The 22,533-nt window shown below is 47.9% G+C and overlaps 1 protein-coding gene across 1 annotated transcript in view; it reads left to right on the plus strand.

Annotated features, from left to right (window-relative positions):
* LOC147880262 (DNA topoisomerase, type IA, core) overlaps window positions 1-22,533 on the plus strand; it is a 174,351-nt gene that overhangs the window by 139,225 nt on the left and 12,593 nt on the right. Inside the window, exons 14-16 of the mRNA XM_087370687.1 lie at window positions 5,483-5,590; window positions 5,687-5,763; window positions 5,873-5,956. Of these exons, the coding sequence (XP_087226813.1) occupies window positions 5,483-5,590; window positions 5,687-5,763; window positions 5,873-5,956 (269 nt within the window). The remainder of the gene's footprint in view (window positions 1-5,482; window positions 5,591-5,686; window positions 5,764-5,872; window positions 5,957-22,533) is intronic.

Raw genomic sequence — 22,533 nt, forward strand, 5'->3', positions numbered from 1 at the left:
CTCGTATGTTTGCAAGCACAATTCAGCATCTTTGAGAACTCTACTCTCATATGCAACCACTCTGCCATCCTGCATCAAAGTGCCTCCTATGCTGTTTCCACATGCATCACAAGTTACAGCAAAGGGTTTTGCAAGATCTGGCAAGATAATAACGGGTTCAGAACACAACTTTTGCTTCAGCTCTTCAAAAGTTGCATTTTTCTTTGGTCCCCACTGAAACGGTACAGCTTTCTTTTGTAAATCATGCAAGGGAGAAGCAATTTCTGCAAAGTACTTTATAAACCTCCGATAGTATGAACACAACCCAAGAAAGCTTTTGACTTCATGCAGATTTTTAAAAATTGGCCAACTCCTTATGGCCTCAACTTTTGCAGGATCCATCTTGACTCCATCCTTTGACACTACATGACCGAGAAAATGAATCTCATGCATAAAGAACTCACTTTTCTTGGTGTTTATTAATAGCTTGTGTCTTTTCAACTCTTGAAACACAATAGTGAGGTGTTTCCTGTGCTCCTGCTCATTTTTAGAGAACACAATGATGTCATCGAAGAAAGTGCCCACAAACTTTCTGTGTGCTCTAAAAATTCTGTCCATCATTCTATTGAAAGTGGCAGGTGCATTAGTCAAACCAGAAGGCATCACAAGGAACTCATATAAGCGAAATGAAGTGCGGAAGGAAGTCTTGTAGACATCTTCAGGCCGTATCCTTATCTATGGTATCCACTTTTAAGGTCAATACGACTGAACATTGAGGAACCTTCCAAACGATCCAATATATCATCAATGCGTGGAATTGGAAAACGGTTCTTAATTGTGATTTTATTCAAAGCCCTATAATCAATACACATTCTTCAATTGCCATCCTTCTTTTGCACAAGCAACACAGGGGAACATTATGGAGAGTTACTTGGCTGTATTAATTCCTTTTCCAAGAGTTCCTGCACTTGTGACATTATCTCTTCTTGTTGTGCCTTACTGACACGATAGGGAGGTATATTAGGCGGTGAGCTTCCTGGAATTATATCAATTTGATGATCCTCGGGCCTCTTGGGAGGTAATTCTTGAGGAAGTGCATCTGAGAAACAATCCTGAAAATCTGAATTAAAAGCAGCCCTTTCTCTATCTAAAGCAGAAAGAGTAGAGCCTTCCTGAACTGGTTGGCTGTCCTCTTTGACAAAAATCAAGTACGCTGAAATATGACGCTTTATTACATTGGAAATACAAGAAGCTGAAACTACAGGGATGGACTCCCCTTTCAACTTTACATCAAGTACATGATTTTTGCCTCTATGAGTTAAAGAAATCTTCTTGTTTCTCATCTGCACGTCAGCCCCCACCCTGTACATCCAAGGCATCCCAAGCAAAGCATCACACTCTCGCAAAGGCATAATATAGAAGTCCTCTGCATCCTGATATCCCTGGATATGCATCCTCAACTTGCCAATGATAGGAGTGATAGGTGTGTTGAGTTCAGGGTTGGCCATATCATACATGCCAGATGGCCCCATTTCCTCAGGCTTGATGCCAAGCCTTCCTGCCATATCAGGAGTTATGAAATTTGCCTTTGCCCCAGAATTAAAGAAAAACAAACAATTCTGATTTCTGATTTTTCCCCATGCTGTGCACATCTCAGTCTTTTTCATTTCCTCTTCATCATGTGCATGTGGCAAACTCCCAATCACATCTGGAAGAAGTCCTGCGGAAGGTTTAGGCTTTTTGCCCTTCCGATCAGCCTGTTTATCACCATTCTTATCATCATGTGACCTGTCTCTTTTCTTGAATGGGCAATCATAAGAGCAGTGTCCCTCTCCTTTGCATATAAAACATTTGTTTTGCTCCATGAGTGACTTTTTCTCTTCATCAGATAACTTGGTACGGGGCTGTTTATTAGGCTGTCCACGCCTTTGACCAGCTTTGAATTGGGCTTTTCCTCCCTTTTGAAACGGTCGTTTGCCATAATTTTTATTTTCAGATTTGATGTCCTTATCCTGGTGTTTGGCAGCCCGTTTGTTGTCTTCTTTCTTGCTGTCCATAAAGCCCAAATTCTTCTCCTGCATCCATGCATATGCTGTCATTGCATTCTCAATCAATTGAGTCATAGAACCCACCTTGGTTTTGATGCAATAATCACGTAGCTCACTAGGCAATCCACAACAGTACCTCTCTATTTGCTCTTTCAAAGAAACATACCTGTAAGAGCTCAATGGCAGCAAAACATCCCAAAACCTCCGGGTGTAATCATCAAGATTCTTGCAAAGTTTGTCTGACAAGTCATGCGAGTGTGAAAGTACTTCAACTTCAAAAGTTGGAGTAAGCCAAGTAGAAGAGAACACTTGCTTAAATTCCAGCCAAGTAGCAGGTGCATCTCCATGAAGCATAAGGTTGGTGTACCACTAAGTGCATTGCCTTTCAAAAATGTGGCAACCTTCCTCATCTTGGATGCTTTTGTAAACAAACCCCCAAGAAATGTAGCATCAAATTGTTGAAGGAATGTGAGGGCTTTGTACCTGTGCTGTACTCCATTATATGTATCAAACTTGACATGAGAACCACCATCCTTAAATTCTTTATATACATTTGATATTGGCTGTTCCAAAGATGGCTGTATATTTGCAGCATTCCCTTCACTAGGGAGAGCCATGCTTGGCTGAACATTAGGCATGGGAGCATATGCTGTGGCTTGCATGCTTGGCTGCATTCCCACATTGTCATACTTGGCTTGCTTTCTATGCCCAATTGGCGGTGAAATCAACATAGCATCAAAGATAGAATCTGTACCAAAATATTCAGGTTGCTGCCTCAAATATGGCTGAGATTGTTGAGCCACATTTATGGACTGCACATTATTATTTTGAGGAGTAAAAGTACCCAAACCAAGGCCTTGTGCTGGCTGCTCATACTATTGCACTGGCTGTACTTTTTGTACCTCTTTCTCAAGTGCTCTTTTGGGCGATTCCTCTCTCTTGGAAGTCACTTTTTGAGTCATTTTTGATGGCTGTCCCTCATGGGAAACTGATGCATGAGAGTGCGGTCCGCCATGATAAGCTGATGCATGTGTGTACTCACTCTTTCCGTGCTTGTGCTTTCTTGATTTCTTCTTCTTCTTGGCATTTGTTTGCACAATCTGAGCCAAATTTTGAGCCAGCTGAGTCAAAGCAGTCACTGCACTTGCAAGCTGTGCATTCAACATAGTAGCATCATCTGACTCACTGCTAGAACTAGTATCATCGTTGAGCTCAGTTGTAGCTTCATGTGTGGCCTGCTCAAAAGGCATTTGTTGTGCTCCTTGCAGCTGTACACTAGCTGGATCATTAAGGCTTTCCTGCCTTCTCCTTTGAGGAGTTGTGGAGCTCTCTTGCTCATGGGTACTCACCATGTTTATGGTTGTAATATTCAGCTGTCAAAAAGTGCAGCAAAGATATTCACCAAACTACCGAGGCCCACCTCTTGAGAAAGAGTGTGTGGTATCCCGGCAATGGAACCAATGAAACCGGCCTCTAATCACTCAGAGGGCAGTGGAACTAAACCTTTAATCACTTCAGCACTTATTTACAGCTCACAAAGCATATATCACAACCATTAACCATTGCATGATCACCATTTGGCATTTACCCATTTGTTCACAAACAAAACCACTGAAAAAGGGATGGAGGCTAGAATGCCCCTGCTTAATAGACATAGACAAGTGCACCCGATTGGCCCCAAACACCGTGGCGCCCCTTTCGGTATTTCTTTATATTTCACAGTGAAATGATTACAAGTTGCATCTTGGAGACCTTCCCTGCAATTGAGCACGTAGCCCCAATTCACTAAGCCTTCGCAAGGCTTTCAAGCATAGAACACCATCACATAAGTGCACTTAACCCATAGGCTCAACCTAAAGGCATTCTCTTTTCTGAGTGCAATTCCATTGGCTGTCTAGATGCAATCACACTGCACCCCAGCTGCACTCTTCTTGAGTGGTTTCCAGATGGCATTCACAAAGCTTTTCAAAGTTCCAAAATAAAATCAGCAAAGTACCCAACCAAAGAATGACTCATGTAGCACTGCCAGGGCACCTGTGAGCCAAGAAAGAGGCGGCACACGAGGCCAACCATTAGCTTATGGCAAAAAGAAATCGCAGTAGCAAAATCACAACTCACCAAGCCTTGAAAACTCGAACCAAGTCCTCAATCGCCAAGAGGACATAGTAGCCAATGCCCAATTGCATTCTCAGCCAAAGAGGAGTGCAAAGGCATGAAGAAAGAGCATTTACAAGAGCCGACCAGCAAGAATTCCACTGAAAAATGCATTTAGTAGACTTCTTTGTGGGACAATGGATCATATGGGTCTGCTGATTTTTCACCTTCTCATGGATGAAGTGATATTAGGTATCAATGTGCTTAGTCCTCGAATGATCACATGATTCTTGGCCAAAGCAATGCATGATTGGCTGTCAGAACCAATGCTTGTAAGCCTCAAGCCGAATTGCTTCACATATTTCTGTATTTTTGCTCTCATATACTAGGCTCAGAGGAAGAAATCATGCTCTGAGGATCCTTTCTATCGCCAATGGCTGTTTTTGGATGTTCCATACACTGACTCACACATCTAATGGGATAAGAGATGTTAGGGCTAGTGGTCATGAGATAAAGCCAAGTTGGCATTCTGTTCCTCAGATCTTTTTTTTCTCTCGCCAAACCATTTTGCTGAGATGTATATGGAGATGTACATTGATATTTAATACTCCTTCAAGAAAGCTTTCAAGGCATTTGACATGCATCCTTAGTCATTCTAAACGATGGTCATAAAATGCTTGAATTGCTGGAAGACATCAGATTTTTCTTTCAAGAGCATTAGAATCTAGAAAGATGATTAAGACATTAACCCATGATATCTGGGAAAAACCATCTTTGAAGGTAAAGAATCAGATGCTGTCATAAAGATGGTATTCTCATTGGACCGCACACATCACTGTGTATGAGCGGTAATTTTCTTTCAGCTTTAATAGATCCATCCCATGATGAACTCGCTGCATATTGCTCCTTGTATGGGAGAAATGGCGGGAGTTGTTGCTACGTTGATTTCTGAAACTCTAAATTTGGAAGAGAGCATAATAGTGGATGAAAACTATCGAACTGAAATGTAGCCAACTTATATGATGACATAGAGGAAACCCAAGGGCATCTTGAGAATGAGGATTCCTAAAGAAGTATAGAAAGCACCTGAAGAACAGCAAAAATTCTTCATCGTTTTGATTTGAAAGTGTAGCAAGAAAGTTGGCATCTGAGATTGATGCACAGCTTTAGGTTGGAGAGTGTACTATGTAGGTCAAGTATGAGGAGGAGATGATTCATGACTGTTTTGTGTTTACACCGCTTTTGAAGTACTTAGTGCTATGTCTAGGGAAGGTATTTTATAAGTGTTTTATTGCACACCTTACCATTGAGGCCTTGGCCTTGAATAAATTATTCCCACCTTGAAACTTCCTTTTGTGCAGCTGGACGAAGTGTCTGGAGGACGACTTGAATGGAAGGATGTTTTAAGTGGGTTCTGGCCTGATTTCCACGCAGATATTTCATTGGTTATGAAAGTTCCAATTCAAAAGGTGACTAAGCCGTTGGTGTTTGTAATTGTAAGCTGATTTGGCAAGATGATGAGAACCTTTAAGGTTAATTTTTATATCCAAGACATTTCTGTCTAGGTGGTGGAATTGCTACAGGAAACATTTGCCAATCAATTTTTCAAAGGCCTTGGTGAACATGGACGACTTTGTCCAAGGTATTACTTTTACAAGATTATTCGATGTATAGGTTGAACTTCAAGCTGCTTTTTCCACCATGCTTCAAAAGGGTTTTATACAATTTAAAATCTATCTGTCTTTTTATAGTTGTGGTGTAGGGAAGCTTACTCTAAAGTTGAGTCGCTATGGCTCCGGTTACTTTTTTGGCTGTGACAGCTATCCAGAGTGTCGGTACGTTCATTTGGAGTTTATTGTTCCATGGAATTTACAATGTATTTTCAAAGTTCAGACTCATGGTTGCTTACCCTGGATGTCAGTCCAATTTTGCCAGATGTTTGTGTAGATGAAGTTATCTATATTCTGCATTGCTGTGTAATGGCTAATTAAATCTGGTTAACTTTATTTGAAAAGAAAGTGCCATAGAGGGTTTAAGGGATACTCTTTAAAAAGAGTAGATATTCTTGTACATGAAGGATAGAAAACAATAATTTCATCACTTTGAAATGTATCACAATGATAACCTGTATAGTCTATGAACTTGAGGAGACTTGCATGCCTTATCCTCTTAGGATACTTTCTATGCTTGCATATGAAAGTCTGCAAGCTTTTACCTTGCCTTTCACTCTCTCGAAGGTGGAATCTGTTCTCTACTGGCACTAGACTTACAAGATAATACACAGAACAATCTCGAGCTCTCTCTCCATTCAAGGCACCCGTTGAGAGGCAGCCAGGTCATGTTACCGGGGGGTTCATCATGAACTGTTCGACACAGAGTGGAGAGATTACAGATTCTTCTACTCTCACGGATGACACGCAGCAAGCCATCTGTCCCTCATCAGATCATTCGGGCTGAGTTCGGGGCATCCCCACTGCAGTTAGATGCAACATTCCAGCCTATCACCACTTATCTCTATTGCGTGCGTGCGTATGGCTATGTAATAGGTGGTATGATGGTGAGTGTAAGGCTCTTCGCTGCGACAACTCTAACTCGAATCCCAACATGGCCTACTAAGTGAACCGGACATGTTACGCGAGTATCGCCGTCTAGTTTGCCAAAAGAAACAAAACTTTGTCAAAACAAGGATTAATTACTGAACATTCTTTTCAGTAATAATTCCAAAGACTTTTGGTGACGGTTTCTTAAACGGCGGTCCCCCTCACCACTCACAGACACTCAAGTTTGGCACAAGTACGCCCGCACACTTTATGGCATCCGCGACTTGCCCACACCTGATCTCTTGCACAGACCACGGCCTACCTCTTGCACTCTCTTCACTAAGGGAGGCATCAAGGATGTGGTCTTTTGTATGCTGATGATGTGGTGCTCCTACCCTCGTCCGCTGAGGGGCTGTAGAGACATCTAGATGCACCACTGGCTTTTTGCGAGTCTCATGACTTGAAGGTCAACCTGGGCAAAACTAAGGTTATGAATCTCAACACCTCCAGAGTAGTTGCTCACAGAGAGTAGTTTACTTTTATAGGGCACCAGTCGAGATTGTTTCATCATCCGCATATTTGGGGGTTCTCTTTTTAGGACCTATCTTCACGATGAGACCAGCGATGTAGGCATGCCTGAGGAGAGGTTATGCCTCCTTGGCCCGATTGGAGACACAGTGCTTCCACTCACACTTTCAGGACCCGTGGACCAAGGTTCTCTTTTTCAATTCCTTGGTTGGCCGACCTGCGGACATGTATGATAGCACTTGTTGGGGACCAGAACTGTTCGACACAGAGTGGACTCAAGTGGAGAGATTACATATTCTTCTACTCTCACGGATGACACGCAGCAAGCCATCTGTCCCTCATCAGATCATTCGGGCTGAGTTCGGGGCATCCCCCCTGCAGTTAGATGCAACATTCCAGCCTATCACCACTTATCTCTATTGCGTGCGTGCGTATGGCTCATGTACCACAGGGCGACGCAAGCTACCTTGGTTGGCACTAGCATCTTCTATGGCACTAGCAGCTCAGGGTGATCATAGATGTTGGTACGCACACGCCTACAGATGGTTTGAGAGATTGGGTTTTCATATAGAGAGGATGCCACCCTTCCACTACAGCATTGACGCTCCATTTGTCCCGTTCCGGCGCAATGAATTCAACCCAATCATCCGGAAGAATCTTCTACAGCTTTTTACATTCAAGGCTTGGCTAGCACAATTAAAGCTCCTTGTGAAGCTCAGTTTCTATTGTGACCACTGCTTGCACATCTCCGCAGAGGGTTTCATCATCCCACCAAGACACACTGAGTTCCTTGTACGACATTCACTCAAGATTGCCCTTGGAAGTTACGTGTTCATGGCATCGACTCCGTATCAAGAGCAGGCGAGTAGAGGGGATTATCAGGGAGAGTTGTATTTGCACATTGTGTGAGCATCATGAGGTGGAGTCAGAGGAGCACTTTCTCTTTCGTTGCCAGTCTACTATGAGATTCGCAGATGATACCATTGCCTTGTTAGAGACAATTTGAGGACCTCTCCAAAGTCTGCGTGTACCCAGATTAGAGATGCTTGACAACTTTTATTTACGAGGCAGTCTGACATAGAGATCGACATCAGATTGAGGAGACAGGAGCAGGGGACCGTGCCTGGCCCATCTCGGAGTACGGTCATAGATTTCTTCCAAGCAGAGCAGGTTGCTATCCCAGCCATTGTTAGTAGGAGAGGGAGTGACCATGAGATTGAGACACGGCACACATGGCAAAGGACGAGACACAGATCACACTCACTAACATCTCCTCCATCTTCAGACCTGAGGTGCAATAGACCGAGGTGATAGTGGCACTCGTCAGACGTCCGGTGGCGGCCTGGAGGGCATGGCAAGTTACTCATTCAGATAGCAGACAATGATCCATTACAGGCTTCTTGCCTACACAGCCTAGTCCACCGTTGGGTATAGCTTGATGTTCTATATGCCTATTGTATTGTATTGGATAAGGCTTCCTCTCCACATGAGGAGGATGATTCCAGGATGGCTGTATATGATTTTGATGGACATGTGCTATGATATCACTAACTATGTCTACACAATTTTGTAGCATGGGTTAGGATGCTCACTTAGTAGCTCCACTCTTATGCTCATTGTATCAGGGTTTTCTTCGTCAGTCTCATAGACTCATCGGTCTTTAGTAGACTTTTAATAAACTTTCTTTCTTTCTTTCTATGTATTTTGATTCTGAGATTGAGTACTAGTTTTGTCTTTTGAGCTTTGAGTTTGGTTCAGTATAGTACTCAGCAAAGGGCCTTAGCAAGCCCTTTGCTTCAGCCCAGAGTGGCTTGTATGAGTTACTCTGTGATTGTACTTTGTCTCATAGGGCCACAAGGCCTCTCGAAGACGGTAATACATCTCTCTCCCTCTCTCTTTCTTTCTCTCTTTGAGACCATGTTGTCATCTTTACTTTATGTGATCAACAAGAGATTGAGTTAGAAGAGCATTTCGCCCTTAGATGCCTTGTAGACTATGAGATCAGAGGTCACTATCACCGTCTCTACAGGGATGGTTTTCGACCCCTATCTAGTCTATTCTCGTACCCAGATAAGAGATGCTTGGCGACTCATCCTTGAGGCCGTTCGACAAGGGAGAATTTGCTTAAGGCACATAAGAGAGGCCAAGCTTTGTAGCTAGACTCCACTTAGAGCATAGTCACTGTGTTTTTCCAACCAGACAGCACACACCAACAGGGCTCAAGGAGATGGCGGATCCCAGACCAGAGTGAGAGACCCTTGTCGGTCGGGCTCCGCCTCTAAACAGGGGGGGATGTCCCCAAGTGTGATCTGTGTGTCAACCCTTTGTCTGAGCTGTCGGGTCACTGGCTCCGGGTCATGGTCATGTCGAGGCCTGGTCTCGTGGGGGTCCATGTGATCTGGCTGAAAAAACTCTGTTATAAAGCTCTGGGAGGGATCAGCCAAGGAAAGTCTGCTTCTGTCTCCGTGCTCGAAGTATCCTCTCACGGTGTCTGAGTACCTCATGAATGAAACCTACCAAACATCGCTGGTCTGGGAAGGAGAGGAATCAGGCCAATAGCTATCTCTGAAGAGGTAGTAGAAACGCCCTGGGATCTCATAGTAAACAGGACACCTGAAGATGAGGTGCTCCTCTATCTCAACCTCCTGCATGCCACATAATGTGCATTTGCGCCTCTCTCTAGGGAGTCGCTCTACTCTGCCGCTCTCGATACGAAGTCTATGTGAAGAAACCCAGAACTGCCCAATAGATATCCTCAATGAGTAGGGTAAGTAGATCTATATGTATCACGAGGAGTCAATGAAACCCTCCTTTGTGATATGTAAGCAGTGATCTTTGTAGAAGCGAAGCTTCACTTGGTCCCATCCAGGTCTGAAATGTGTGTAGTTGTAAGAGATCCTCACGGATAATCTGGTTGACCTCGTGTGATAGGAGGGGAGAAAACGGAGCATCCATGCTGTAGTGGAAGGGAGGTAGTCTATCCATGTGGAGCCCTAGTTGCTCAAACCATCTCTGTGTGTGTGCATACCGGCACCTCTGGTCCCCTCCTGCTGCAAGTGCCATAGAAGAGGACAGCTGTAGTGGAAGGGAGGTAGTCTATCCATGTGGAGCCCTAGTTGCTCAAACCATCTCTGTGTGTGTGCATACCGGCACCTCTGGTCCCCTCCTGCTGCAAGTGCCATAGAAGAGGACAGTGCTAGCCATGGTAGCCTGCTACGCCCAGAGGTGTAATCCCCATAGTCCCTGACTCGGTAGAGATACATGATGACTTAAAATGCAACATCTAGCTGTAATGGGGGTGACCCAAACTTAGCTTGACTGATCTGGTGAGGAACGGATGGCTTACCACGAATCATACGTGATAACATGAGAACCTGTAGCCGCTCCACACAGGCCCACTCTGTATCCGACAAGTTTGGCCTCCAACAAGGGCTGCCGTACATTCCCGCTGGACAGACCAAGGGGTCGAAAAGCAACCCCTTGGTTCGTGGATCTTGACAGTGCGAGCGGAAGCATTGCCTCTCTAGTCTGGCCAATGAAGCACATCCTTTGCTGAAGCGTGCTTGCATCCCGGGTCTCATAGTGAAGATGGGTCCGAAAAAGACAACCCCAAGATAAGTGTGTGATGAAACTATCTCGACACGCGACCCATCAAATGTGAACTGCTCTTGGCGCATGGCGGCTCGAGATGCATTGAAGATCATAACCTTGGTTTTACCTAGGTGGACCTTCAAATCATGAGACTCACAGAAAGTCTCTTGAGCCCCTCTGTTGAGGAAGATAAAAGAGCCACGTCATCTGCGTAAAGAAATATTCTGATCAGCGTGCCCGCAAGAGAGCAACCAGTCCCCCCTGTGTCTGCATCGCTGTCTCAAGGTCGTTAGGTAGACACCAAACAAGGTAGGTGATAATGGACACCCTTGTTTGACCCCAATAGTGCTCATGATATTGTCTGTCCACCCAGATGCTGCTCGGACTCTACCAATCTCTCTCGTAAAGTGCCATGACAGCCAAAATGATCTCTTGGTCATAACCCAAATCCTGTAGGTGCCGTATGAGGTGGGCTCTCGGTGGAACAGTGTCAGATGCCTTGCGGAAATCCACAAAGCAACAATAGACCCTCTGCTTCCGTGCCCTCGCCTCCTCGATGATACACCTGAGCGTGAGAATGTGGTCCATGGTCCCATGATCACGCTAGGGTCTTGCTGCTCTAAGGCCTCGACACTCCGCAAATTTGATAACCTCAGAATTAAGTACTGATGGATCCCAATGCATCTCAAGCTGATAGAGCTCAATGCAGACATGTTCATGGAAGTAGATCAAAACGTGATAGTGGGTCGAAGCCACTCCCATCTTGATAGAGACAGTGGTATCGCCTCCGGATCTCGTAGTAGATTGGACAGGTGCATAGAAAGTGTTTCTAGTCTCAACCACTCCCAATGTTCATTGCATGCAGGTCTGCTGCTCTCTGGGTATACGTGCTACTCTCCCTATCTCAATCCTCAGCTGATAGGATGGAGAGAGAGAGAGAGAGAGAGAGAGAGAGAGAGAGAGAGAGAGAGAGAGAGAGAGAGGGAGGGAGGGAGGGAGGGAGGGAGGGAGGGAGAGATTATATAAGAGAATGATTTTAGAAACGTGAAATTTTGAAGGCAATATGTTGAACAATGGTGACTTGGTGGAACTTAGTATTAGTGGCACGATTGTTGCACGTGGTATAATATTGAACAGTGATGCAAAGCAATTTATCTCAGGGTGTGCAATTTGGGCTTGTATCTATGTGTCAATTGATGCTTGTTCTAATGCTGATACACCCTTTTGGTCTTCGTTTTTAGACTTAAATAAATTTTATTTTTTTCATTCTTTCTCCTCTCTCTCTCTCTCTCTCTCTCTCTCTCTCTCTCTCTCTCTCTCTCATGCACGTGTGCATGTGTACACACATGCACATGTACATGCCTTCACACATATTCATATACATCACTTTCTTCTTGCTCATTTAAGCTTCTAAAGAATCACGATCTCTTATGCTTGGTGGTTCTGTTATGGAAGGGTGCATATTTGTTTCTAGGTAGGATCACCAATTTTGTTTTTGTTTTTTAGTTTGATAGTAAACCAAATATTTTGAATAGGTGATCCATCTTGATCACTTGTTTTGACTTCCCACATCCTGAATGAGGTAGCCTGCCAGTCCTTCAAGGCCCCTTTGCTATTGCTGCTTTTTTTCTAGACCGAAGTTTGTAGGCCATCTTCTGGTGGTTCTAGTGATGCCCTATAGGCCATGGTATGTGCCTTGTAGGCATAAGTGTAGGCACTTATAGTATTAGTGCCTTCTAGGCCACATAGGACACTTAGTCCTATGTGACACCTAGGACACTTAGTCCTAGGTCTAGGTACAAGTACTTTGTACTTGTGTATTTTCATCTTATCTAAGTTTTGACGTGACTGCTCTATAGACTCGTCTTGTACCTGCACTCTCTCTCTCTCTTCGTTTCGTACCTTCAGTGGTATCAGAGCAGGTATCGCTCTAGTCTTCCAGCTCTCCTGAGCCCCCGAGTCCTCCATTGCTCATTGGGAGTTTTCTGCCCTGCTGGTCGACACATTCCCAGCCTGTTCGAGGCTCTTCAGCTGCTGTCCAAGATCCAGGCGTCCAGCTTCCCAAACCAAAGGTGTAACGTCCGGTGACCATGGAAATCCTCCAACCTGCAGGAATGGTAGCATCAATCTCCGCTCGCCGAGCCTGGATCCCACATGCCATACCTACTGCTGCTGCCAGCTCGCCTGGGCTCAGCTGGCTGTAGACGTCCCTCCAAACCCAGAGCGAGCGCGCGGGCCCACGCGCCCAGAGCGCCCAAGGGATATGGGACCTCTCTCCAAGCTGGCGACCTGTATCATCTGTCACCTGGTTGCTCCAAATCAGGGGCTGTCTATCTATCTCCTCTTGGCAGCTAGGGGGAACCTGGGAGAGGTTGTGTCGCAACTTTCTCCAGACCGAGACGAGGCTACGAAGGAAGGGGGAATGGGGCTGAGTCAAAGGGGCAGAAGTGAAGATCCACCGAATAGATGGCTGCCAAACACCCCCTCTCCGTGGGGTACACGCGCTGAGACCATGCTGAAGCAAGAGCTTTCACGTTTGCCCTCCTGGGGTCAGACCGCGGATGACTAACTTGCCAAGAAGTGCCTGACTCTGCAGTTCTGGATCTATGATGCCGAGGCCGCCCTCTGTCTGGGGGAGAATGACCGTCTTCCAGGCGACCCTGGCTCTAGTGGTGCCGGAACCGTGTGAACCAGACCATAGGAAGTTCCGCACGAGTCTCCTCAACTGGGCTACACATGATCTCGAGAAACACGAGCAAGAGGCCACATACCAAGCAGTGGCAAGAAGGACCTGGTTGACCACAAGGGCCTTGCCTACCAAGGAAAGCCGAGCCGTGCTGTAGAAAGCAAGCTTCCGTTGTATGGAGGCTAAGACCGGCAAGAACTACTGAGCCGGCGTGATGTCTAGGCCTACCTGTCAGGCCTACCTAGAATCCCAGGTAACGTGTTGTCTGTCCTCTGCGAAATCCCAGGAAAATACCCCACTGTGATCTGGCTCCCGGATCCGTGAGAAAACCAACTGACTTATGCCAATTGATTTTCGCCCCAGCTGCAAGGCAAAAAATCTCTAGGGACAGTCTCACTCGCTCAAGTGACTCGACATCATCCTGCAAGGTGCTGGCCACTGTGCTGGGCCCATTCCGTCGCCTCTGAGAAGTGAAAATGTTGTCCAAAATGCTGCGATCTTGGACAAAACCAGTCTGAGTGTCATGAATCAAGTCGTGTAGTAGGGGGCGGATGCGGCTACTGATCATCTTGGCAAGGATTTTGTAGGCGGTCGGGAGGAGGGTGATAGGGCGCCACTGTCTGATCTTCTGACGGTCCCCCCTTTGGGGATGAGGCAAATCAAGCCTGTCGCAAGGCTCTTTGGCATCTGCCCGTTGGAGAAGATATGCTGGAAGGCTGTGAGTAGGGGCTGGTGGATCTGCTCCCAAAAGGTGGTGAAGAAAGCTCTGGAGAGGCCATCCTCACCTGGGCATTTTTGCCTGTCAATAGCGCTCATCGCCTCCTGCATCTCCGCCACGGTGAAAGGGGCGAGAAGGGAGTCACTCATGCTAGGCTGCACGAGCCGCGGTATAGACCTCCACACCTCCCTGCAAGGGCGGCCACGAGGGTCTTGGGGGCTCCCGCTGTTGCCAAGTCCCGGACCTCGTATGGATCTGTCCTGACACTACCATCCCACGCCCTAAGAGATCGGAGTTGTTCCCCTGCTGACCTCTGTCCATGAGTCCTGAAGAACTCTCTGCACATCCTGTCGCCTTTCCTAGCCCAGAAAGACTTGGAAGCATGAAATGAGAACTCTGAGCGACGTTGGGTGATCTCCTCTAGCATGGCTCGGGCCCGAACCTCCTGCTGTCTGAGCTCCTCAGAGCGTGGAGAAGACTGTTGCATCCGCTGAATTGAAGCGAGATCTCGTCTGAGACCCCTCTCCTTCGCCCAACATTACTGCCTGACCTAAATCGCCTCCTGCTGACAGATAAGGTTAGGCTCAGCAAGCGTCTGAGCTACCTGTACTGCCATGTCCCCGGTGGGGTCCCAATCCTGCGCCCACAGGTCCACTATCCTACTGTGAACCGCTGCTCTGGAGTAAATGGAGTCTGGGATCCGGCATGAGCGTGGAGGTGAGGAGTGAGAGGCTGAGTCCAGGACTAGGATGACTGGGGCATGGTCTGAGAGTGTCGTCCCTGGAACCACTCCTGACTCTCCACCTCTGCCAAGCGCCCAATCGCTGACATAGAAACGGTCCAGCCGCTCCAGAAGTCTGCCTCCCTCCCCAGCCGCTCCAGAAGTCTGCCTTCCTCCCTCCCTCTTGTAACCCCAAGAGAAGTACAGACTCCCTGTCCATCTGCGAAAGGAAGGCTCCTTCCAGCTGTCTCGACCTCCCACTGCGAATAAGGAGTCCCAATCTGCCTGCTCTGCTTGAGCTATACCAAGGAACTCTGGGCCCCGTCCCTGCTGATCCTCTAGGGTCTCAAGGTTGTTGAAGTCCCCTCCTACAATCCAAGAGTCCATCTCTGGCAACATGTTTGTCAAGGATCTCCAAAAAGCGGCTCTCCGTCTAACATCGGTCAGGGCATAGATATTGAGGATGCCGATACTAGATCCCTCAATATTCAATCCCACCCAAAGCACATGTCCTGGGATCAGAGTGCCAAAACCACACCTGCTGAACTAGAGAAGCGTCGATGGAGGTACAGACCCCCCCGCTCCTCCCCTGCTCGCCAATCGAAGGTTCCCAGTAGGTGTGGGAGCGTCCCGTGAGGACCTTCCCGCAAATACTGGTCTGAGAAGCAGAAAGCTTGTGTTCTTGCAGGAGGAGCACATCTACCCTTCCCACCCAGGCTGGCTGGAGCTCCTGTCTGAGCACCATCTTCCTGGGGCCGCGGGTTCGTGATGAGTGGAACCCGTTGACGTTCCAAGAGATAATGCGTATACTCATGAGGAGGGACGGTGGGCCACAAACAGCTGTTTGCTTGCGGACGATGTCGAAGTGGTCGGAGGATGTCCAGTGTGCAGACGAAGGCGCTTTAGTGAAGGTTTTGAAGGAGAGGCTGGATCATCGGACCCATCCTCTAAAACCTTCAGCAGTGGGGAGAGGCCCTTCGTCTCGTGGTGCTAGGCTCTCTCTAACCAGCTCGACGCCTCTGCTAGGGAAATACTGCAGAAGCCTGCTACCTCTGAGGTCCTCCATGGGCGGAGCCCTTCCGCGTAGGCCCACACCAGAGGTGGCCGAATAATGACCAGGAGTCGGAAACGTTTGGCGCTGTGGTGAAAATGCAGACGAACGTCACCCTCCTTCCACTGCTGCTGAAGAGCTCCGCTGCTCTGCTCCTGTGATTGATCTCGTATCGTCTCCCAAACATTTTCATTCGTCCATTGCTCATTCCCTTCACTGGAGATAGTGAAGGAATAGCTAGGACCATCCTGAGGGGCAAGGACGGACACCTTACCCTCCGCCCCCTTGCGGAGGAAGAAGATGCTGATGTCTAGGCATGCAGGGAAGGAGCCAATACCCGCTGCATCCAAATAATCCCGCGGTCCTGCTCGATAAAACTCCAGTGGAAGAGCTCTAGGAGCAGACCTTGGGCGTGGAGACGAGGATGAGGAGTCTGAACCAGAGAGAGGGGTTTTGGTCATCTGCGGGGAAGGGCCTCTCCCCTTCGCCGGGCTAGGAGGGATGGGCGCGGGGGAGGTCTGTGCTGGCTTCGGGGCTGCAGGTGGCTCAGCCGGAGGGGGGGGTTCCCTCTGGATCATGCTCGAGGAAGAGAGTGGAGCGGAATCCACCGGTGCTAGGGGGGATCCTGGAGGGGGTGGGGGTCGATAAAACTCCAGTGGAAGAGCTCTAGGAGCAGCCCTTGGGCGTGGAGACGAGGATGAGGAGTCTGAACCAGAGAGAGGGGTTTTGGTCATCTGCGGGGAAGGGCCTCTCCCCTCCGCCAGGCCAGGAGGGATGGGCGCGGGGGAGGTCTGTGCTGGCTTCGGGGCTGCAGGTGGCTCAGCCGGAGGGGGGGGTCCCTCTGGATCATGCTCGAGGAAGAGAGTGGAGCGGAACCCACCGGTGCTGGGGGGGATCCTGGAGGGGGTGGGGGTCGGGGGATCGAGGAGGAGGGGGGAGGGGAAGAAGGGCGGGGTGAAGGATGAGGGGGAGGCTGGCTGATCTTCTCCTTTCCCTTCTCCTTCCCCTTACCGGGCTGCTGATGAGTAGTGATCACAAGGGGGGGCTCTTGCTGTAGATGGGTAGGTTTTTTGGGTCCTGCTTTGTTTCCCTTCCGTTTTCTTTTGACCTCAGTCCAGCCTTCCCCTTCGGGAGGGGGTGTCGCTGACTAGTGGGGGGAATCCTGAGTTGCCTGAATGGGGGCCTTTTGAGGTTCTGTACTTGTGAAGCGGGGGCAGGACCGCGCCTGGTGCCCGAAGCCATGGCAGCTCAGACACTGATTTGGGCGACCAGTGACCAGAATGCGTTGCGTCACCACACCTGTGTCCGTCTCGATCTCGAACTCCGAGGGGATGCTCTGCGGATCGAGGACTGCCACTTTGACACGTGGCACCCCTTGGGCTGCGGCCGCATCAACATAGGTGTCCTGCATAGGCTAGCCAAAGTGCGCCCCCAGGTCCTTGATGATCGGGTGAAGCTCGGTTGCAAGACCTGGGAAGATAAGGGTAACTGGATGTCGAGGAATGCGAAAGTGGCCATCGAAGTCCGCTACACTGAAACCCCTGTACCATGGGACCATGAGGATGATCTTCCCACCCACAGAAGTAGGGGATCGCCTGACCATATCGCTCGTAGCCTGTGCTGAGGAGAGCTTGAGCTAGAAGATGCCACGTCCCATGAGTGCAATCTCCTCGATGTTGTTGTCCTCAAGGTAGAGGGTGGACTGCAACCAATCCCTGATGTCTGCTCGTGAAGGGGAGTAGCCGATGACTCTCCCATAAACGGATGTCTGGGAGAAGTCCGTGGCGGCCTGCTTCACCAAGGAGACCTGGTGCTCTGTCAGTGTTACGCGATAGGCTGATGGAGGGGGGGTCCGTCTGGGCCACCGGTTCTGGGCACGTGGCCGCCATATCACACTGACTAACTACGAATGCTCCAAGGGCGGGGGAAGGAGAAGGAAAGGGAAGAGGCGGGGATGGGGATTGAGGCGGAGGGGGGGGGAAGAGGGAGGGGTGGCGAGGTATGAGGAAGCGGGGGGGGGGGGGGGGAGAGGTGGTGACGAAGGGGCGGGTGGCGGAGGAAGGAGGAGGAGAAGGAAAAAGGGGGGGGGGGCAGCGCAGCGCAGGGGGGGTGAGAGGAAGGGGGAAGGGGAGGTGTGGCAGCGCCGCACGAGAGGGGGTGGGGAGGAGAGGTGAGGAAGGGAGGGAAGGGGGGGGGCAGCGTAGCGCCGTGACGGGGAGGGGCAAGAGGGGGCGAGGGGGGGTAGTGCTACGCGAGCGGGGGGAGGCGGGTGGGGGAGCTGAGTACAGAGAGGGGAGGAACGGAGAGGAGAGGGTGGGGGAGCTGAGTACGGAGAGGGGAGGAACGGAGAGGAGAGGGGAGGAGCGGAGCAGGGGGGAGCGACGGGCGGAGAGGGGAGGAGTGGAGCGGGGAAGCGGGGGGGGCGAGCGGAGCGTGGAGAGGGGGAGGAGTGGAGCGACGGGCGGGTGGGGAGGAGAGGGGGGCGGAGGGCCGCGCAGGAGGCAGCAATGAGGGAGGAGGAGGAGGGGAGGGTTGCGCAGCGAGAGGGGGGGGTAGATGGGAGCGGAGGAGGGGAGGGAGTTCACGTGCGGTCACTAGTATTGCCTTTGTCAGTTGTGGTATTTGCTTTCTCTTTGCATCAATGGCTAGCAGCAAAGATGATCTTTTTGGGATGCTTGGGATTGAGGACAAACTTGATGGCACAAATTGCCCCATGTGGTCTTACATGATGGGGCATGTATTGGTTGCCGAGAATTTATGGCACATTGTTTCATGCTCTGAGGCTAAGCCTACCCACAATGCAGTTTTTGATGCTACACCTACCGCCTTTTGTGCTATAAATACTGCTTCAGGCTCATCAGGTGATGGGTCTAATGCTACTTTTGGAGCAGTTGCATCTTCTACTACAGGTACTTTGCCTCCTACACAGGAGCAGATTCAGTGGGATGGTCGTGATGCCAAAGCACATGCCTTGATTGCTCTTTCAGTTAGAAGGGTCATTATCCCTCATATCCAGTCTTGCAAGACAACAAAGCAAGGGTGGGATCAGCTTGCATCATTATATCAAGTGCGGAATGAGGCAAGGGTTGCGCCTATCTCTGCAAGCAGATGAACGACTTGAAGCTTGAAGAGGGTGGTAACATATCTTACCAATGTGAAGGATTTGAAAGAGCAATTTGGAGGCGATGCTTGATTCTCAACTTGTTTTTAATACCCTTCATGGGTTGCCTGACTTTTATTAGGGCTTTGCTACTACATTGAGGTTGGTTGCAGGTGGCAATGCCAACCATTAATCTTTTGACCGGTTGGTTGCTCTTCTCCTTCAGGAGGAGCAAAGTCGTGCAAATCACAATGCTTCTATGGCTCGTGATCAAGCTTTTGTTGCCCATCATAAAAACAAAGAAAAAGGCAAGGTTTCAGTTGGTAAACCCCCTCATTCACCTGCTGGTCATTCTCATGGTGCCTCTTCTTCGGGGGATAACAAAAAGAAGAGATGTAACTATTGCAGAAAACCTAGGCATGATATCTCTGAATGCAGGAAGAGAATTGCATATGAAAACAAGAAGAAAAAGAGTCTGGTCTTGCAGTATCTGGTTCTCCTAGTGCAGAAGATCAACATGAGTCAACTAATTTTGCACAAGACCAGCATTGGGCTTTCTTGGTTACATGTCTATATAATCCTGATGTTCATGATGCCTGCATGGTAGTTTCTTATGTTCATGATGCCTGGTTCTTTGGTAGTGGTGCTAGCAAGCACATCACTTCGTGCAGGATGTGATTCAGCTCACTAGAGCATACATCTAAGGGGGGGAGTGTCACGTGTGCCAATAATGCGTCATATACCGTGCAAGGTATCGTGCAAGTTGCTCTTACTTCTGTTTCTGGTGGTCTTGTCACTCTAGAGAATGTGGCTTATGTTCCAAGCATTTGGAAGAACCCTATTTCAGGAAATCTGGGCATGATATCTCCGAATGCAGGAAGAGAATTGCATTAGAATAGTAGAAGAAAGAGTCTAGTCTTGCCGTATGTGATTCTCCTACTCCGGAAGATTGACATGAGTCAGCTAATTTTGCACATGACCAGCATTTGGCTTTCTTGGTTACATGTCAGTATAATCCTGATGTTCATGATGACAGTTTCTGATGTATCTGATGCCTGGTTCTTTTATAGTGGTTCTAGCAAGCACATCACTTCCGACAGGCAGTTATTCCACTCACTTGAGCATACATCTAAGGGGGGAAGTGTCACATGTGGCAATAATGCATCATATGCAATGAAAGCCGTTCGGCAAGTTCCTCTTACTTCCATTTTTGGTGGTCTTGTCACTATAGAAAGTGTGTTTTATATTCCAGACATTCGCAAGAACCTTATTTCTTTCATAGCCATAGCTACTTGTGGCTATGAGGTTCTTTTTTATGGTGTTCAGTGTGCAGTGTATGATGCTACACATGCCTTTACCATGGTCTTGAGAGGGACATTGACTAGAGGACTCTATAGACTTGATGCCTATGACAGATGCTTGGATGATGCTTCACTTTCAAATGCACATGCCTTTGCTCTTGATTCCTCTATCATGGTAGATACCCATTTGTGGCATGAGAGGTTTGGACATCTCAACTTTGGGGCTTTGATGAAGTTATTGTGAAAGTTGAGGGAGTAGAATGCAAGAGTGAGAGCAAGAGTGAGCAAAACATCTGAATAGAAGAGTGTGAAAGTTTAAGAGAGAGTGAGGTTTTGTCTAAGTGACAAAACCCTTCCTATCCACTAGTTGTAGTTAGGGATCTGATTGTGGTTAGGGGGAAAAACCTCAATGAGGGAAAAGTGCCCCTAACCTACTTATTACATTACATTGTCCACTCCCTAGAATATACGAATAATTCTAACACCTTTATGCAGTGCCAATGTGGTGTACAAGGTAGTAATCAATAACTGAAAGGAGATAAGTTTACGGCACTAAAAATGGCTCAAACTTCTCACGTGGAATTGCTTTGGTGAAGATGTCTGCAACTTTGTCATGTGTTGGCACATAGATCATATTGATCTCCCCTGCATGCAACTTCTCTCTGACATAATGATAATGAACCTCAATGTGCTTCGTGCGAGCATGAAACACAGGATTCTTTGCCACTGCTATAGCGATTTGACTATCAGTGAGAATTGGAGAAGGACCCTTCAACAAGAGATCAGCAAACAAACGACACAGCCAAACACATTCAGCTGTCTCTGTGGAAACTGCCCTGTACTCAACTTCACATGAGGAATTAGCCACTGTAGATTATTTCTTGCTCAGCCAAGAAATGCAAGCTTTGCCCAAAAGGAAACAATTACAACCAGTGGACTGCGTGGTATCATAGTCTCTAGCCCAATCAGAGTCACTGTAAGCATGCATCTGCGAGTCACCCCCCTTGGGAAACATCAAGCCATAAGACTTTGTGTCTTTCAAATAACGGAAGATGCGGTTTACAGCTTGCCAATGTGTTGTCTTTGGGCTGTGCATATACCTGCTCACCTGAGATACTGCATATTGAATATTTGTATTGCACAAATAAATGAGGCATCCAACAACTTTACTGTAAAGTGTGACATCTACTGATTTACCTGCATCATACATAGTAAGCTTCAGCCCTGGCTCCATGGGAGTGGCTATAGGCTTACAATCTTGCATGTTGAACCTATCCAAGAGCTTTTGCACATACTTGGATTGAGACATAACGATGCCATGCTTGTCTTGTATGAACTGGGTCCCCTAATATAAATTTAACATGCCCAAATTTGTCATGTCAAATTCAGCTTTAAACTCAGCTTTGAAATCTGCAATTTTTTCCTCAGTTGACCCTGTGAGTAGCATGTACATAAAGAATGATGACCAAAATATCCCCCCCATCCTTCTTGATATAGAGGGTGCTTTCCCTGGGACTATTGTGTAACCCCTTACTTGCGAAGGTATCAATCTTGGCATACCATGCACGTGGGGCTTGTTTCAGCTCGTATAAAGTTTTATTCAGCGTGCAAACTTGAAGTGCATTGCCATAAAGTTCAAATCCAGGAGGATGTTTGAGATAAGCCTCTTCTTGCAAGCCCCCATTACGGAAAGCTGTTTTGATGGCCAACTGATGGACATTTCAAACAAAATTTGCAGCCATGGCAATAACTGACCTTATGGTGGTCGTCCGAGATGTAGGAGCAAAAATCTCCTCATAATCTATGCCCTTTTTCTGTGCATAGCCTTTGGCAACCAGCCGTGCCTTGTACCTATCGATGGACCCATCTGGCTTCCTTTTCACTTTGAAAACCCATTTGGTACCAATGGCATGTTTCCCTGGTGGCAAATTTACAACATCCTAAGTTTGATTTTCCTCAATGGACTGCAATTCATTGTGCATGGCATGCATCCAATGCACATTATCCTTGGCTTCCTCAAAAGAGTCTGGATCTTCTTCATCAAGAAGAGTACTTGCATAAGCTGTCTCAACAGAAAGAGCCCCCCTTGCGTGCCTTACTGCACTACGAGTCCTGTCAGGCAAAGGTGCCCCAAGCTCTGAGAGTTTGTAGCAACTAATTCGGAACTGTTTTGGCT

Source organism: Dipteris shenzhenensis, chromosome 32 (genome assembly GCF_047967505.1).
Source record: "Dipteris shenzhenensis isolate YYH24624 ecotype China chromosome 32, Dip_SZ_1.0, whole genome shotgun sequence".
Classification (NCBI taxonomy): Eukaryota; Viridiplantae; Streptophyta; class Polypodiopsida; order Gleicheniales; family Dipteridaceae; genus Dipteris; species Dipteris shenzhenensis.